Raw genomic sequence first — 17,456 nt, 5'->3', positions numbered from 1 at the left:
TATATCAAATATAAATTGACAAAATTATGTACTGATAAAACCTAACATGCTACACAATCTTTTCATTTAAAGATCAAAACTATTTCTTTTATAGACCCAGGCAATCAAAATGTTAAACACACAGATCAGTCAGTATCCCTGGATAGAAGAGTCAGTTGATGTTTTGGGTGCATGCCCTTCTTCAGAAGTGAAAAAGAAATGAACAAGTGGATTAATAGAATCAAACATAGTGAGGAATTATTAGTTGGAAGATGTAACAGATCATCTGTTCAGGCGAATAGCAGAGATGCATTTAAGGGGAAGCTAGATAAGCATGAGGGAGAAAGGAATAGAAGGATATCCTGATAGGGTTGGATGAAGAGGGGGTGGGAGGAGGCTCATATGGAGCATAAACGCTGGCATGGACCAGTTGGGCCGAATGGCCTATTTCTGTGCTGTAGTCCCGATGTAATTCGATCATCACAGTCAAATAATGGAAAGAAACAAAGGATGCAGGAATAGCTAATGCAGTAGGAGGCTAAAGGAAAAGGGGAGAGAGAACAGAATTGGAAAATATAGAAAACAGGAGATCTGAGTTTTAAATTAAAACACAAGATGCTGACAGTATAATGGTTTCATCAGCTCAAAAGAGGAAAAGGAACAGGTACCTCTACTACCAGTATCGTGTTCTGATGAATGGTCTCAAAATATTAACCATTAACACGTAGATGGGAAAGGTGTGAACTGAGGCTTCTTGGCAGCTAACGACCTTTGCTTTTGATACCTGACACCAGTTGGAAAACAAAACCCAGCCTGTGTGGTTAAAATGGAATCAGTTGATGTGAAAATCTTCTGTTTTTCAAAGGACCTATAATTTGGGATTAAAGGCTACCGGATTGTCACGATTTTTGTACAGGATATTCTCTTGGATTCCGCACTACCGTAAGTGGACCTTACATTGTGTATGATCTGAAGCGCACCTTTTAATGCCCTACATCTAGTTAAACTATAGCAGGACCGAGTGAGTGAAGCAGAGGACCCTAATATTATATACCAGGCACATGAATTCTCTTATCCTTAGAGATGGTGAGCTGAATCAGCACTTTACCGAGGCGAGGCAAAGACTTCAGCTGGTTTATTTACATAAAATACACAAATGAACGTTAAACGGTTTTCATAGTGAGAACAGTATGTTTGCCTATACAAAACTTTATGGGGAGAAAAACTGCAACTTACTATCTCTCCAAACATTGGCTCACTTTCTATAGCTTAACTCTTTGAAACTAAGCTGCTTCAGGCTGCAAGTGACCTGATAGAGGTCTTTGAAATTATGAAGGGGTTTGATAGGGTAGACATAGAGAAGATGGTTCCAATTGTGGTGGAGGCCAAAACTAGGGGCTATAAATATAAGATAGTCATTAATAAATCCCGTAAGGAATTCAGGAGGAACCTTTCTCCAGAGGAGTGGTGAGAATGTGGAACTCGCTACCACATGGAGTGGTTGAGGCGAATAGCATAGATGCATTTAAGGGGAAGCCAGATAAACACGTGAGGGAGAAAGGAATAGAAGTATCTGCTGATAGGGTGAGATGAAGAGGGGAGGGAGGAGGCTCGTGCGGAGCAGAAACACCGGCATAGACCAGTTGGGCCGAATGGCCTGTTTCTATGCTGTAACTTCTATGTACATTTCAGTTTCTAGAGAACAAGTGCTTGCCAATGGATGTTGATTTCTTGTTGAGCCCGAATAAAATGTATTACAGAGAAGCCTGAACTGGAAGTTTCGTTCTCGTCGTGCAATGTGCTTCCTAAGTATATAGTCCAGGCAACAATTTCCTTAAATTCTCCTCTCCAGAGGAAGAATGCAGACAAGGACTGTACCCATGCAGATAGAGGTGGGCTACCCCTCCCCACAATGGGGGGAGGGCGGCTATGACTACAAAGGTGGACTTGCTGAAAAATACTTTATTGGATTAGGAGGTGTTCCCAGTGTCCCTCGGGATATTTACTCTTTAGTTTAACTACCTGAGATGGTGAATGAAGGCCACCAAACTGGTGCTGGGACTTTCAAACTGCAGGTCTCTGTGCAAGAGGAGTCCCACGTTACTAGACCAACAGGCATTGTGACAAATCAGAGGTCTGACCTTTTTACATAGAATTTGCAGCACAGAAACAGGCCATTCGGCCCAACAGGTTTATGCCGGTGCTTATGCTCCAGCCGAGCCTCCTCCCACCTTACTTCATCTCACCCTTTCATCATATCCTTCTATTCCTTTCTCCCCCATGTGTTTATCCAGCTTCCCCTTAAATGTATCTATACTATTCGCCTCAACTACCCCTTGTAGCAAGTTCCACATTCTCACCACTCTCTGGGTAAAGAAGTTTCTCCTAAATTCCTTATTGGATTTATTAGTGACTATCTCATATTTAAGACCCCAGTTCTGGATTCCCCACACAAGCGGAACCATATCAGGAGAATCTCTATCTTATATTCTTTTTAAATTGGGGAGTGGGTTTGTAGTGTTGTAGGAAATATTTGAGACTTTGACATACATATATTTTGTATGTTCAGGATTCTGCTGTGTGCATAGCAGCTGAAAGACCAGATGTGTTTGGGATTACAGATGAACTGTGCAAATTCGCCAGCTCAATCTGGTTGTAGGATTTTGCCATGAAGCAGGCTTCTTTACATGACAATCCCAATTAATGCTGTGGCAAATTGCCACCGTTTCAGTGCACTGTATCCCAACCCCGGTCTATATTTACCACTTAGCAGATGCTGTATTAACAAAGTCAAATAATCACAAAAAAAAACTGGTAGAAGTTGATGTTTCTCCTGAGGATTACAGATCGAGTTGACCAGATGTTTGGTTGTTTATTCTGGAGAAAGAAAAGTTTTTATGTATAACAACTTGCACTTATACAGCGCCTTTAACGCAGTAAAAGGTCCCAAGGCCCTTCACAGGAGCCACATAAGGAGACATTAGGAAAGGTGACCAAAAGCTTGGTCAAAGAGGTAGGTTTTAAGGAGTGTCTTAAAGGAGAGAGAGGTAGAGGGGTGGAGGGAATTCCAGAGATTGGGGCCTCGACAGCTGAAGGCACAGGCAACAATGGTAAATATAAAGCATATATTGTTACTGTAATGTTAATAAAAAAACATGTTGCCTGATCAGTTTCCCTCCTTTGCTTTTTTTCAGTGAACCATAACTTAAGTAACACAATTGGAAACTATGTACCTAACACTTTCAGGACCATAACAGAATTTTAAAATCGAAACTATATAAAGAGAGAGAGAGAGACAGAGAGATCTCAAGGCTATGCACTTTACTTTCTTCAGACAATAACGTGAATTAAATAAATTTACTTGCTCTATGCTCCAGGCACAGTTAATGATGTTTCGTATCAGAAGCAAATAATTTTTGGACATATCACATTTCTTTAAAAAAGAGAGCTATGCTTACATATCACAGATTGCAAACAAATTCCATTCATCGAAAGGTTAAAATTAACATAATGCAGTAACCTAACCAAATGACATTACTTTGATGGCGTTTCTGCAGCAACATTTCCCTGTGGACACAAGAGGTGGTTTCTCCTCAGTAACCCTGACATCAGTGTGTGTTGTGGTGCTTAAAGATGGTGGAGCTGCTACTGCTGTTGCTGCAGGCCTGGGAGACATCACTCACCATAAATAGACATTAAACCAAGGGAGATGGCAAACAGTTAAACTGTTTGCTTCAGTCACCAGGAAAGTATGAATGCCTATAATTCATTGCATTTTACACCCTTGAAAATGTGAACGTTATAACTTGAGAGTTGTGTCTACGGTGTGACATACTCATCCTGGCTATTTTCCTACTTTTTTTCTCAAACTTATATACGTCTGTGTTTCGCGGAATTTTCCTACAATGTGGAACTCGCTACCACATGGGAGTAGTTGAGGTGAATAGCACAGATGCATTTAAGGGGAAGCTAGATAAGTACTTGAGGGAGAAAGGAATAGAAGGATGTGTTGATAGGATGAGATGAAGAGAGGTAGGGGGAAGGCTCATGTGGAGCATAAACCAGGCATAGACCAGCTGGGCCGAATGGCCTGTTTCTGCACTGTAAATTCTATGTAATATGAAAGAAAAACAAACTACATAGCTAAAGCAAAATACAAGAAGGTTAAGGGGTGATTTGATTGAGATTTTTAGAATTTTGAAAGGAATTCATAGGGTAGATAAAGAGAAACTTTTTCGATAGGTGGGGGAGTCTAGGGCAAGGGGACATAACCTTAAAATCAGAGCCAGGCCATTCATAAAGAAGTTAGGAAACACTTCTTCATGTAAAGGGTGGTAGAAGTGTGGAACTCGCTCCCACAAAAAGCAGTAGAAGCTAGCTCAATTAATCATTTTAAATTGGAGGTCGATAGATTTTTGCTAGCCAAGGGTATTACGTGATATGGAGCCAAGGGAAGATGGAGTTAAGATACAGATCAGCCATGATCTTACTGAATGGTGAGTGTTGCTGTAATACAATGTTGAGGGCTGAATGGCCTCCTCCAGTTCCTATGTTCCTAAAACAAGGTTCTTCTTATGCATGTGTAGTCTGTTTGCACCAAAGTGTAAACTAAATGATTTATAAGGATAGACAGTATTCCCCACTGAACTCAGATCCTGAGGGTACTCTTTAGTGTCACTGTTGCTACCCTTTGTCCAGCTTCTCTCTGTCTCTTAAGATCTTTATGGTCTGTCTCTGCTGTCTATGAAAGTAATTCATTGGCTGTAAAGTGCTTTAGGATGTCCTGAGGTCGTGAGAGGCGCTATATAAATGCAAGTTCTTTCCTTTTTCTTTCTTTCCTCTCCTCTGTGACCTACCTGTGCTCTTTTTTATTCAATTCAAATAAAATCTCTGTGGACTTTATCTTTCCATCTCTCTGTATCTCACAGGATCTCTGAAATCTACAGATAGCTCAGTTTGTCCCAAAGGAAATGTTTCAAAGACCACAAATATCCCCCTGAGAAGCGAGGGACTGGGGATGGGGGGGGGGCGGAGAGGGAGGGAGCTGCAAACACAATTTCCATGCCCTGTAGCTAAGGACCTCTTGAGGTGGGTTTCACAACAGAAGCACAAATCTTTTTGTACGGTGTAAATGAAGTCTTGGGTTCCTAGCGGAAACTTCCTTTAATATATAGCATTGAGATGTAATCACCTTGACATCAGGAATGTTGGAAGAGCTGAAAACTGACTTAAGAATCATGGACTGAGAGTGAATTTGAGGTGACAGTGTAAACTGTCTCTCTACCTGCAAATAACTCGAGAGTCAATCGCTTTGAGTTCCTCGTGTGCAGTATAACTACAACCATAGAAGGCGCATACTGAAACTGCCACATATACAGACCATGCATGCTAGCGTATAGACATAGACAATCACACACGCACGGGTGAGTGCTGCTGTGATACAATGTAATTAAATGCTGCTCCTGCATGCAACTCATTTCCCACTGAATATTGCATATTATCAAAATCAGACCAGCCCTGCACAGTTTAGTTGATCACTGTGGCTGCAGTGTGTACCATCCACAGGATGCACTGCAGCAACTCGCCAAGGCTTCTTCGACAGCACCTCCCAAACCCGCGACCTCTACCACCTAGAAGGACAAGAGCAGCAGGCGCATGGGAACAACACCACCTGCACGTTCCCCTCCAAGTCACACACCATCCCGACTTGGAAATATATCGCCGTTCCTTCATCGTCGCTGGGTCAAAATCCTGGAACTCCCTTCCTAACAGCACTGTGGGAGAACCGTCACCACACGGACTGCAGCGGTTCAAGAAGGCGGCTCACCACCACCCTCTCAAGGGCAATTAGGGATGGGCAATAAAATGCTGGCCTTGCTAGTGACGCCCACATCCCATGAACGAATAAAAAAAACAAAGGGAAAAGGCAGCCTGCACTCTGGACCCCAGTCATGACTTGGATCCGGTCTGATTCTTGAAGCTGAATTGGTCTCAGGCTCTTGTCATTGTTGGGGTGGAGTAGGGCTTCGTATAATCCACAGATTGCCATTGGATTGAGCCCAGAGTAATCATTGGGTTTAGGACTGGATTGAGCTTGGCCAGATCTTTAGGATGAGGTTGGAGCTGGGGAGGTCCATGGGGTGGCGTGGAATTGGGCCCAATGTAATTACTGGGGTGCGGCCATATTAAATCCAATGAGATCTTAGGGGTGGAGTAGAATCTGGTGTGATCCTGGAGGTATGGCTTGATTTCAGCCAATAGGATCCCTGGGGGTGGGTTTGATTGATCCTAGGGGTGGGATTGGATTAACCCCCTGGGGGTGGGGTTTGATTAACCTCCTGGGGGTGGGGTTTGATTGACCCCTGGGGGTGGGATTGGATTAACCCCCTGGGGATGGGGTTTGATTAACCTCCTGGGGGTGGGGTTTGATTGACCCCCCTGGGGGTGGGGCTTGATTGACCCCTATGGGAGTGGGTTTGATTGACCCCCTGGGAGTGGGTTTGATTGATCCCCTGGGGGAGTGGGTTTGATTGAGCCCCCGGGGATGGGTTTGATTGACCCCCCGGGGGATGGGTTTGATTGACCCCCTGGGGGATGGGTTTGATTGACCCCCTGGGGGTGGGTTTAATTGACCCCCCGGGGATGGGTTTGATTGACCCCCTGGGGGTGGGTTTAATTGACCCCCCGGGGATGGGTTTGATTGACCCCCTGGGAGTGGGTTTGATTGACCCCCTGGGAGTGGGTTTGACTGACCCCCCGGGGGGTGGGTTTAATTGACCCCCGGGGGATGGGTTTGACTGACCCCCGGGGGGGTGGGTTTGATTGACCCCCCCGGGAGGTGGGTTTGATTGACCCCCGGGGAGTGGGTTTGATTGACCCCTGGGGGTGGGTTTGATTGACCCCCGGGGAGGTGGGTTTGATTGACCCCCTGGGGATGGGTTTGATTGACCCCCGGGGAGTGGGTTTGATTGACCCCTGGGGGTGGGTTTGATTGACCCCCTGGGGATGGGTTTGATTGACCCCCGGGGAGGTGGGTTTGATTGACCCCCTGGGGATGGGTTTGATTGACCCCCGGGGAGTGGGTTTGATTGACCCCTGGGGGTGGGTTTGATTGACCCCCTGGGGATGGGTTTGATTGACCCCCGGGGAGTGGGTTTGATTGACCCCCGGAGAGTGGGTTTGATTGACCCCCGGGGGGTGGGTTTGATTGACCCCCGGGGGGTGGATTTGATTGACCCCCGGGGAGTGGGTTTGATTGACCCCCGGGGAGTGGGTTTGATTGACCCCCGGGGAGTGGGTTTGATTGACCCCCGGGGAGTGGGTTTGATTGACCCCCGGGGAGTGAGTTTGATTGACCCCCGGGAGTGGGTTTGATTGACCCCCGGGGGGTGGGTTTGATTGACCCCCGGGGGGTGGGTTTGATTGACCCCCGGGGGGTGGGTTTGATTGACCCCCGGGGAGTGGGTTTGATTGACCCCCGGGGAGTGAGTTTGATTGACCCCCGGGGAGTGGGTTTGATTGACCCCCGGGGGGTGGGTTTGATTGACCCCCGGGGAGTGGGTTTGATTGACCCCCGGGGAGTGAGTTTGATTGACCCCCGGGGAGTGGGTTTGATTGACCCCCGGGGGGTGGGTTTGATTGACCCCTATGGGAGTGGGTTTGATTGACCCCCTGGGGGTGGGTTTGATTGACCCCCCGGGGGTGGGTTTGATTGACCCCCGGGGGGTGGGTTTGATTGACCCCTGGGGGTGGGTTTGATTGACCCCCCTGGGGGTGGGTTTGATTGACCCCTGGGGGTGGGTTTGATTGACCCCCGGGGAGTGGGTTTGATTGACCCCCGGGGAGTGGGTTTGATTGACCCCCGGGGAGTGGGTTTGATTGACCCCCGGAGGGTGGGACTGAAACGAGCCCCCGGTGAGATCCCTGGGTTACCTGGAGTCGGGTCTCCTCCCTGGTCCTGCGGCGGGTGGGTGTGTCGGTGGGCCGGGCCTAGCCTGGCCCAGCCCAGCCCCGGCCTTGCCTAGTCTCCTTCCCCCGCCGCCTCTCAATCGCCCCTGCGCCTGCGCCGTGAGCCCGGTCCCCGGGAGGCCGCACTGCGCACGCGCGCGCCTACCTTCCAGCGGCCGCGCGCTCCGGGGCGACTTCCTGCTGAAGAAAGAACGTCAGTCACTCTGCAAAATCAGTGTGTGTATGGTGTATGTATGTACGTGTGTTTGTGTGTAAGAGGGAGAAACAGCATGCAAAAGGGGGTTTAAACAATTGCAAGCAAACGTGCAAACTGCATGCATTGCAGTCGTGTCCACACCTTGAGGGGCTTTAGGAATCACAGGTATGTGGAAGCAAGGTTGTGTCCTCAGTTTCCCCTTGTTTTGCAGAATGCCTTTTCATTGCAGAATAGATTTGCGACAGATGCTGAAAGGGGGTGGGGGATCCTTTAATGCAAGAAAAAACCTTAATGCAAGAAAAAAATCTGTTAAAATAACACCGCATTGAAATAACATAATGCACAACCCTAGTGCTTGTTTACCCTAGATGTGGTTATATAGTTTCTCCAGTGTTTTTTTCTTGTTGCATGAATTGTGCATTGACTGGAACGTCCAAGAGGTGGTTTATCTTAATTGTGAAGATGCTGTGCTCGCCGATCAGTTTATTGAGGATCGTGCTGCAGTAATGCTTTGTTGTGTTGATGTGGCATCATCCTGAGGTTGTACAGTAGGCTTATGGCTGCAAGAGGAAAAGCTTCTTAAGATCTTGTGGTTTCATTTGTTGGTCTATTTTACAAGTATATCACACAGAAAGGAAAACAAAAACTACCTTTATATTGTCTTAACCCAAAGGGTGGTGATGATATCTTAACAGCAACAAGGTTTTACCCATAATCCCAGCTATGTCAACCTGTAACCTCCCCATCAGTTCTCACAGTCTTTCAAGATCAGGGCGGAGGGATTGTTTTTTTTGAAGTGGAAGAGGGTTAAAATATTTGGCTTGCAAATTGTAATTAGTTTAACTGTAATGGTAATGCAATAGCAATGACTCTGCCTTCTATATTATTGACTATCTATAGATGTGTGTGTATATGTATATATATATATTTTTAAAAATGTAATAGCCAGTTTTGCTGTTGGAGGATTTCATTTTTATGACTTCCCATATTTCTGCACAGGTTAATGGATGTAATACTATATACAGGTCAGTAGAAGCAAGAGTGCACTTACATTCTGCAGCTTGTATTTGTCATCAGTGTCCTATTGAATTTTTGAGAAGTGTCTGAAAGATTTTTCATTTATTCAAGTTTTATTCATATTTTTGGGTCTTTTGCAACCACCAATGGTAACTTCAGTGGGTCAGTGTCATAGAATCGTAGAAAGTTATGGCACAGCAAGAGGCCATTCGGCCCATTGTGTCTGTGCCAGCCGAAAAAGAGCTATCCAGCTTAATCCCACTTTTCAGCACTTGGTCCGTAGCCATGTAGGTTACGGCACTTCAAGTGCACATCCAAGTACTTTTTAAGAGTTGAGGGTTTCTGCCTCTACCACCCTTTCAGGCAGTGAGTTCCAGACCCCCACCACCCTCTGGGTAAAAACGTTTCTCCTCAGCTCCCCTCTAGTTCTCCTACCAATTACTTTAAATCTATGCCCTGGTCACTGACGCCTCCGCTAAGGGAAATAGGTCCTCCCTGTCTAGTCCGTCATAATTTTATACACCTCAATTGAATCTCCCCTCAGCCTCCTTTGTTCCAAAGAAAACAACCCCCGCCTATCCAATCTTTTCTCATAGCTAAAATTCTCCAGCCCTGGCAACATTCTCATAAATCTCCTCTGTACCCTCTCTAGTGCAATCACATCCTTCCTGTAATGTGACCAGAACTGTACGCAATACTCAAGCTGTGGCCTAACTAGTGTTTTATACAGTTCATGCATAACCTCCCTGCTCTTATATTCTATGCCTCGGCTAATAAAGGAAAGTATCCCTTTTTAGCCACCTTACCTACCTGTCCTGCTACCTTCAGGGATCTGTGGACATGCACTCCAAGGTCCTTTTATTCCTCTACACCTCCCAGTATCCTCCCATTTATTGTTTAGTCCCTTGCCTTGTTTGTCCTCCCCAAATGCATTACTTCACACTTCTCTGGATTGAATTCCATTTGCCACTTTTCTGCCCACCTGACCAGTCCACTGAAATCTTCCTGCAGTCTACTGCTTTCCTCCTCACCATCAACCACACGACCAATTTTTGTATCATCTGCAAACTTCTTGATCAAGCCCCCAACATTCAAGTCCAAATCATTAATATATACCATAAAAAGCAAGGGACCTAGTACTGAGCCTTGCGGGACCCCACTGGAAACAGCTTTCCAGTCACAAAAACACCTGTCAACCATTACCCCATGCTTCCTGCCACTGAGCCAATTTTGGATCCTACTAGCCACTTTCCCATGGATCCCATGGACTTCCACTTTTTTGACCAGTCTGCCATGTGGAACCTTGTAGTGTACATGGATTTTAGAAAGGTTTTTGACATCAAACGCGGTACCCTCATCGACCCTCCTTGTTACTGCCTCAAAAAATTCAATCAAGTTAGTCAGACACGACCTACTCGTAACAAATCAAACGTAAACGATTTGGCTAAAATTCTAAGAAAAATCCACTCTACATTATATGAATGGTCCATGGCTATATACAGATTGAAAAATCACTTAGTGGAAAAGTGTTAACTGATCGGTGGGAGGAAAAGTAATGATCTAAAATATTCTACATTGACAGTAGTGTCCATCCTTTTGGTGATAACAGATCCCATTCATTCAATGAATGCTTGATCTTCAGCAGTGGTCACTTCCCTCTTCCTCCTCCACCTGCTGCCCCTTGGCGCCAACATCTGAAGACATGGAGTCAGCTTCCAGATGTACACTCGCAGCACCCAGGTCCACCTCTCCACCACCGGTCTTGACCCCTCCACTGTCTCTGTGCTGCCAGACTCTGTGTTCGACATCCAGTTTTGGATGGGCTGCAGTTTCCTCCAGCTAAACATTGGGAAGACTGATGCCGTCGTCTTTGGCCCCCGCCTCAAACTCCATACCCTCACTGTCGATTCCATCCCCCTCCCCAGTCAGTGTTTCAGGTTGAATCAGACTCTTTGTAACCGTGGCGTCTTATTTTATCCTGAGCTGAGTTTCCGACCCCATATCCCCTCCATTATAAAGACTGCCTACTTCCACCTCCATAGCATTGCCTGTCTCAGCCTATCTGCTGCTGAAACTCTCATCCATGCCTTTGTCATCTCCAGACTCGATTATTCCAATCCTCCCCTGGTCGGCCTCCCATTCTTCACCTTCCATAAATGTCAGCTCATCCAAAACTCTGTATTCCATCTCGCACTAGATCCCTTGCACCCATTTGCTCACTGACCTGCATTGGATCCCAGTCCCCCAATGCTTCAAATTTAAAATTCTCATCCTCATGTTTAAATCCCTTCACGCCCTCGCCCCTCCCTATCTCCTCAAGCCCTATAACCTTCCAAGAAGTCTCTTCCTCTGATTCTACCTCTATTCCATTCCCCACTTCATCCTACAATTAACAGTTGTGCCTTCAGCTGTCTAGGCCCTATGTTCTGGTGTTTCCTTGCTGAACCTCAACACTTCCCTTTCCTTTAAGACCATACTTAAAATCCACCTTTTTGACCAAACTTTGGTCAGACTCAAGTATTCCAATGCTTCTCCTGGACGGCCTCCCATCTTCCTCCCTCCGTAAACTTGAGCTCATCCAAAACTCTGCTGCCCGTATCCTAACTCACACCAAGTCCTGTTCACCCATCATCCCCTGTGCTCGCTGACATACATTGGCTCCCGGTCTGGCAACGCCTCGATTTTTAAAATTCTCGTCCTTGTGTTCAAATCCCCTCGCCTCTCTTGTAACCTCCTCTAGCCCTACAACCCTCTGAGCTCTGTGTTCCTCCACCTCTGGCCTCATGTGCAGCCCCCACTTCCTTCGCTCCACCATTGGTGGCCGTGCCTTCAGCTGCCTAGGCCCTAAGCTCTGGAATTCCTTCCCTAAACCCCTCTCCTTCTCTGCTTCTCTCTCTCCCTTTAAGGCGCTCCTTAAAACCTACCCCTTTGACTAAGCTTTTGGCCACCTGACCTAATATCTCTTTGGCTCGATGTCAATGTTTGGCTGGTTACATTCCTGTGAAGCACCTTGGGACGTTTTACGACGTTAAAGACGCTATACAAATGCAAGTTGTTGTTGTTATATCTCCTTATTTGGCTCTGTGTCTTTTTTTATCTGATTATAGTTCAGTGAAGTGCCTTGGGATGTTTATCTACCTTAAAGGTGCTATATAAATGCAAGTTGTTGAATGAAAATGCTGATGGTACGAGTTAAAATTTATCAACAGACAGATAATTAGAAAAGCTTTAAAATGATTTGGCTTTTGTATTATAGAACAAATTCTACTAATCAATTTCACTTGGATTCAGTCAGTAATGTCAGTAACCAGTAAAGCCAGTGTGTTGTTTGCCACGTCAGATTGCTTTCTCACAGTGTGACGTGGTGCAATATATAGAATTATAAAATGTCGCAGCACAGAAGCAGGCTATTCGGCCCATCAGGTCTCCATGTGAACCATCTAGTCTAACCCCACCCTCCTGTCGGCTCCCTATACTTTTTATTACTTTTCAAGCACCTGTCTAATTTCCTTTTAAAAGAATTTATGGATTTTACTTCAAGAATGGCTTGTGACAGAGAATTCCACATTCTCACCGCCCACTGTGTGCGCAGATTTTTTTTTTAACCCCCTCTTTAATTCTTTTTCTGTAACCTCCTCCAGCCCTACAACCCTCCGAGATCTCTGCATTCCTCCAATTCTGGCCTCTTGCCCATCCTGGATTTTCATCGCTCCACCATTGGCGGCCGTGCCTTCAGCTGCCTCGGTCCTAAGCTCTGGGGTTCTCTCCCTAAACGTCTCTGCCTCTTTTGCCTCCTTTTAAGACGCCCCTTAAAACCTACCTCTTTGACCAAGTTTACCTGTCCTAATATCTCCTTATGTGGCTTGTGTCAAATGTTGTTTGATAATCGCTGCTGTGAAGCGCCTAGGGAGGTTTTACTATGTTAAAGGTGCTATATAAATGCAAGTTGTTGTGATTATCTTAAATTTCCATGCTCTTGTTACCTTCTTACTGATCAGTGGAAGCAATCCATCCCAATTACCTCATCATAAACATTCATAATCTTGAAGTCTTCTATTAGAGGAAAAAAAGCTTTAACTTCCCAAGTCTCTCTCCATAAACTCTACGGGCTTGATGTTAGCAGGGCTGCGGGTTCGCGGCGGGGGGGCTATTGGGCGCGTGGGTAACGCGAAATCAGTCTGCCCCCAGCGCGATCGCAGCCTAATTGGATTCACTTACCTGGTCTTCCGGGTTCCCCACTGCTGATCTGCGCGTCGGGCGGGCTGCGCATGCGCAGTAAGCTCTGTCAGCTGGAGGAGCTCTATTTAAAGGGGCAGTCCTCCACTGACATGCTGCAACAAATAGCAAAAATTACAGCATGGAGCAGCCCAGGGGGAAGGCTGCTCCCAGTTTAATGATGCCTCACTCCAGGTATCATTAGATGGGGTGAGGAGGAGGGGGAGGACAGAGATCTTCCCCCCCGGCGGGCGGGAGGAAGCGGCCTGCCTCTGCCACCAGGAAGGCCTGGCTCGAGGTGGCAGAGGAGGTCACCTGCACCACCAACATATCGCCCACCTGCATACAGTGCAGGAGGCGCTGCAATGACCGCAGTAGGTCAGCCAAAGTGAGTACACTTACTCATTCCCCTACACTCCATCTGCCACATCACCGCCCCATCCCACACCTCCTTCTGCACTGCCAACACTACTCTGTCACATCGCTCCACACACCCACTCAAACCTCATCCTCATCTTACCTGCACTTACTCACCTCGCCAGTACTCATCCCGCCACTACCACTCAACCCAATCCTCATACAATCTCATGGCTCTATCTCATACTCACCCTCTCATGCATCTCTTTCACAGTCAGCCTCACTCAACCTGCCACTACCTGTGCTGCAGCCACAGGACATGCATCACATATGTGCAGTAGGAAGCGTAAGGCAAACGTGTCGTGAGCATGAAGGGGATGCACAAGGGTGTTTGAGGGTTTGTCATGGTTTTTACTTCTATTTAATTTCTGACCAACTCACATTACATATTATATTGGCACCACTACTGCCACGTCTTTGCGAATCTTGTCTGGTTTGTGCAATAATGCTCTTTCCTGAGGATCACAATGAAGACCCACACCTGATGCCACCCATTGTGTCACTGCAGAGTGGGTGTAGGTGTAGTTGCAGGGCTCTTTTGTGCAGACGACTGAGAGACGTTGGCGATGTCCCCGTTGGCACCCTGGAAGGATGCGGAGGAGAAGTTGTTGAGGGCAGTGGTGACTTTGACAGCGACAGGTAAGAAGATGGTGCTCGGGCCAACCGGGAGCAGCTTGGCATGAAGGAGGCTGCAGATGTCCATGACTACATGTCGAGTGACTCTGAGCCTCCATGTGCACTGCTGCTCAGAGAGGTCCAGGAAGCTGAGCCTCTGTCTGTGGACCCTGTGGCAAGGGTAGTGCCCTCTGCGACGCATCTCTCTCTGCGGTTGCCCTCCCTCCTGCTGTGCAGGTGGATGTGTCACAGCACTGTGTTGTGGAGCTCGACGTGTCAGAGGTGGACGGCGAGGCTGGTGATGCTGTTCGCCCTCCGAGGAGGTCATGACTGCAGCTACGGCGGCCCCCATCCGGAAGATGTACATCTGAGGGGGTCCGCAAGGTAGGTAAATGTGTCTGGACCCCGGGGTAAGTGTGCAAGTTGGTGAATTTTATTGTCAGGAGGAGGGTGGTGGAGGCCAAACTTTGTCCCAAGTGACAGAGTGGCCTCCTGCAATGAGTGAGGGTCTCCCCCCCCACCTGTCAAATGGACCTTTGCAGCTGCCACAGGCTGACGGCTGCAACACGTCCATTTCAACTGGGAGTGTTTTCCCCCAGTATGGGAAACAGTCCCAGTTGTCTCTAAAATCCCACCCCTCCTCACATATATTCCCTTAATCAGGTCTGTTAATGACCTGAAATAGCAATGTAAATAGTTTTAAGTGGCACCCCGCTGGCTTTAATTGCCTGCGGGAGTCCCACATGGGGGGGCTGCGTGCGCACGTCAGCGCGTCTGTGGGGAACCCGGAAGTGGGCGGGTTGGAGCCGGGCTCCGAACCCGCTCCGGGATTCCCCGATTTTCGGAGCCCCCCCGCCAGGAACGCACCCGATAGCGGGTGCTAAAGTGAAGCCCTACGTCTCTGGTATCATCCTAGTGAATCTATACTGTCTAAAACTGTACAACATACTCCAAGTGCTGCCTGACTAAGGTTTTGTACAAGTTCAACACTATGTCCTTTTGTACTCTACCCCTCTAGATGCTAAACCAAAGATTTTATGGCTAATTTACTGGTGCTGACCTATTTTTAATGGCCTATGTATCTGCACACTGAGGAACCTTTGCTTCTTTACCACAAAAGATGCACAAGATAGCATCCTTCACCTTCGTCCATTTCTTTGCAGCATCCATGGGTTGCTGACTTTTGGACTTTAATAGTTAAGAGTATGGTATCCCTCTGCAGGGTGGGGCGTGGAACCTCAAAATGTGAGCAACCATCTTTTCACTATTATACCATCTGGTGTCAGCTGTGGCTCAGTGGGTAGCACTCTCGACTCTGAGTGAGAAGGTTGAGGGGCCAAGTCCCACTCCGGGGACTTGAGCACAAAATATAGGCTGACTCGCCCAGGGCAGTACTGAGGGAGTGCTGCACTGTCGGAGGTGCCGTCCTTCGGATGAGACATTAAACCGAGGCCCCCTCTGGCCTCTCAGATGGATGTAAAGGATCCCGTGGGACTATTTCGAAGGAGAGCAGGGCAGTTCTCCACGGTGTCCTGGCCAATATTTATCCCTCAACCAACATCACTAAAAAACAGATTATCTGGTTATTATCACATTGCTATTTGTGCGCAAATTGGCTGCCGGGTGTCCAACATTATAACAGTGCCTACACTTCAAAAAGTACTTAATTGGCTGTAAAGCATTTTGGAACGTCCTTTGGTCGTGAAAGGCGCTATATAAATGCAAGTCTCTCTTCTTTCTTTATTATTATACTCTATGGTTTATCACCTTGTATGAATGAAATGGCATTGCGGGATCATGCTTTGTTATTTTAAGTGTTTCCATAGCAACTAACATGGCAAACTCTTTGAGTAGTTGTTGTCTCAGAAATGGAAGATAAGTGGCGTTAGACACCTGAAATTATTTCCTCAACGTACAGAACATAGGGCCATAGGAGCAGGTGGAGGCCATTCAACCCCTTGAGCCTGTTCTGCCATTCAATGAGATCATGGCTGATCTGTATCCTAACTCTATCTACCCGACTTGGTTCCTTTTCTCTCAATACCATTTGTTAGCAAAAATCTATCTATCTCAGATTTAAAATGATTAATTGAGCTAGCATCTACTGCTTTTTGTGGGAGAGAGTTCCACACTTCTACCACCCTTTGCGTGAAGAAGTGTTTCCCAACTTCTTTCCTGAAAGGCCTGGCTCTGATTTTAAGGTTATGTCCCCTTGTCCTAGACTCCCCCACCAACGGAAAAAGTTTCTCTCTATCTACCCTATCAATTCCTTTCAAAATCACAAAAAACTCAATCAAATCACCTCTTTACCTTCTATATCCCAGGGACTACAAGTCTAGTTTATGTAACCTCTCTTCATAACCTAACCCTTGGAGCCCTGGTAACATTCTGGTGAATCTACGCTGCACTCCTTCCAAGGCCATATATCCTTTCTATGGTGCGATGCCCAGAACTGCACACAATACGCCAGATGTGGTCTAACCATGGCTTTGTACAGCTGTAGCAAAATCACTTCCTCTTTATATTCTGACCCTCTAGTTATGAAGATTAACATTCATAGACTCATAGGTTACAGCACGGAAGGAGGCCATTCGGCTCATTGAGACCGTGCCGGTTCTACGCAAGAGCAATCCAGCTAGTCCCACTCACCCGCTCTATCCCCATAGCCCTGCAAATTTTTCTTTTCAAGTACTTATCCAGTTCCTTTTTGAAAGTCATGATTGAATCTGCCACCACCACTCGCTCAGGCAGTGCATTCCAGATCCTAACCACTCGCTGTGTAAAAAAAAAAAGTTTTTCCTCATATCACCTTTGGTTCTTTTGCTAATCACCTTAAATCTATGTCCTTTGGTTCTTGATCCTTCTGCCAATGGGAACAGTTTCTCTCTATCTACTCTGTCTAGACCCTTCATGATTTTGAATACCTCTATCAAATCTCTTCTCAACCTTCTCTGTTCCAAGGAGAACAACCCCAGCTTCTCCAGTCTATCCACGTAACTGAAGGCCCTCATCCATTTTGACTGGCTTGTAAGTCAACAGAAACTGACAC

The 17,456-nt window shown here is 46.8% G+C and overlaps 2 protein-coding genes across 2 annotated transcripts in view; one reads left to right on the top strand and one right to left on the bottom strand.

Moving 5' to 3' along the window:
* The window catches only part of LOC137320669 (cilia- and flagella-associated protein 95-like), a 64,580-nt gene extending 53,233 nt beyond the window's left edge, over nucleotides 1–11,347 (bottom strand). Inside the window, exons 1-3 of the mRNA XM_067982348.1 lie at nucleotides 11,248–11,347; nucleotides 9,195–9,246; nucleotides 7,912–8,124 (exon numbers count right to left, since the gene is read on the bottom strand). Of these exons, the coding sequence (XP_067838449.1) occupies nucleotides 7,912–8,124; nucleotides 9,195–9,246; nucleotides 11,248–11,347 (365 nt within the window). The remainder of the gene's footprint in view (nucleotides 1–7,911; nucleotides 8,125–9,194; nucleotides 9,247–11,247) is intronic.
* The window catches only part of LOC137320668 (amyloid-beta A4 precursor protein-binding family A member 1-like), a 133,236-nt gene continuing 123,857 nt past the window's right edge, over nucleotides 8,078–17,456 (top strand). The window contains exon 1 of the mRNA XM_067982346.1: nucleotides 8,078–8,308. The gene's annotated coding sequence lies outside the window, so the exon portion shown is untranslated. The remainder of the gene's footprint in view (nucleotides 8,309–17,456) is intronic.

This window comes from Heptranchias perlo, chromosome 4, assembly GCF_035084215.1.
Source record: "Heptranchias perlo isolate sHepPer1 chromosome 4, sHepPer1.hap1, whole genome shotgun sequence".
NCBI lineage: Eukaryota > Metazoa > Chordata > Chondrichthyes > Hexanchiformes > Hexanchidae > Heptranchias > Heptranchias perlo.
The sequence above is the reverse complement of the archived record's forward strand: the minus strand, read 5'-3'. Positions and strand labels throughout refer to the sequence as shown.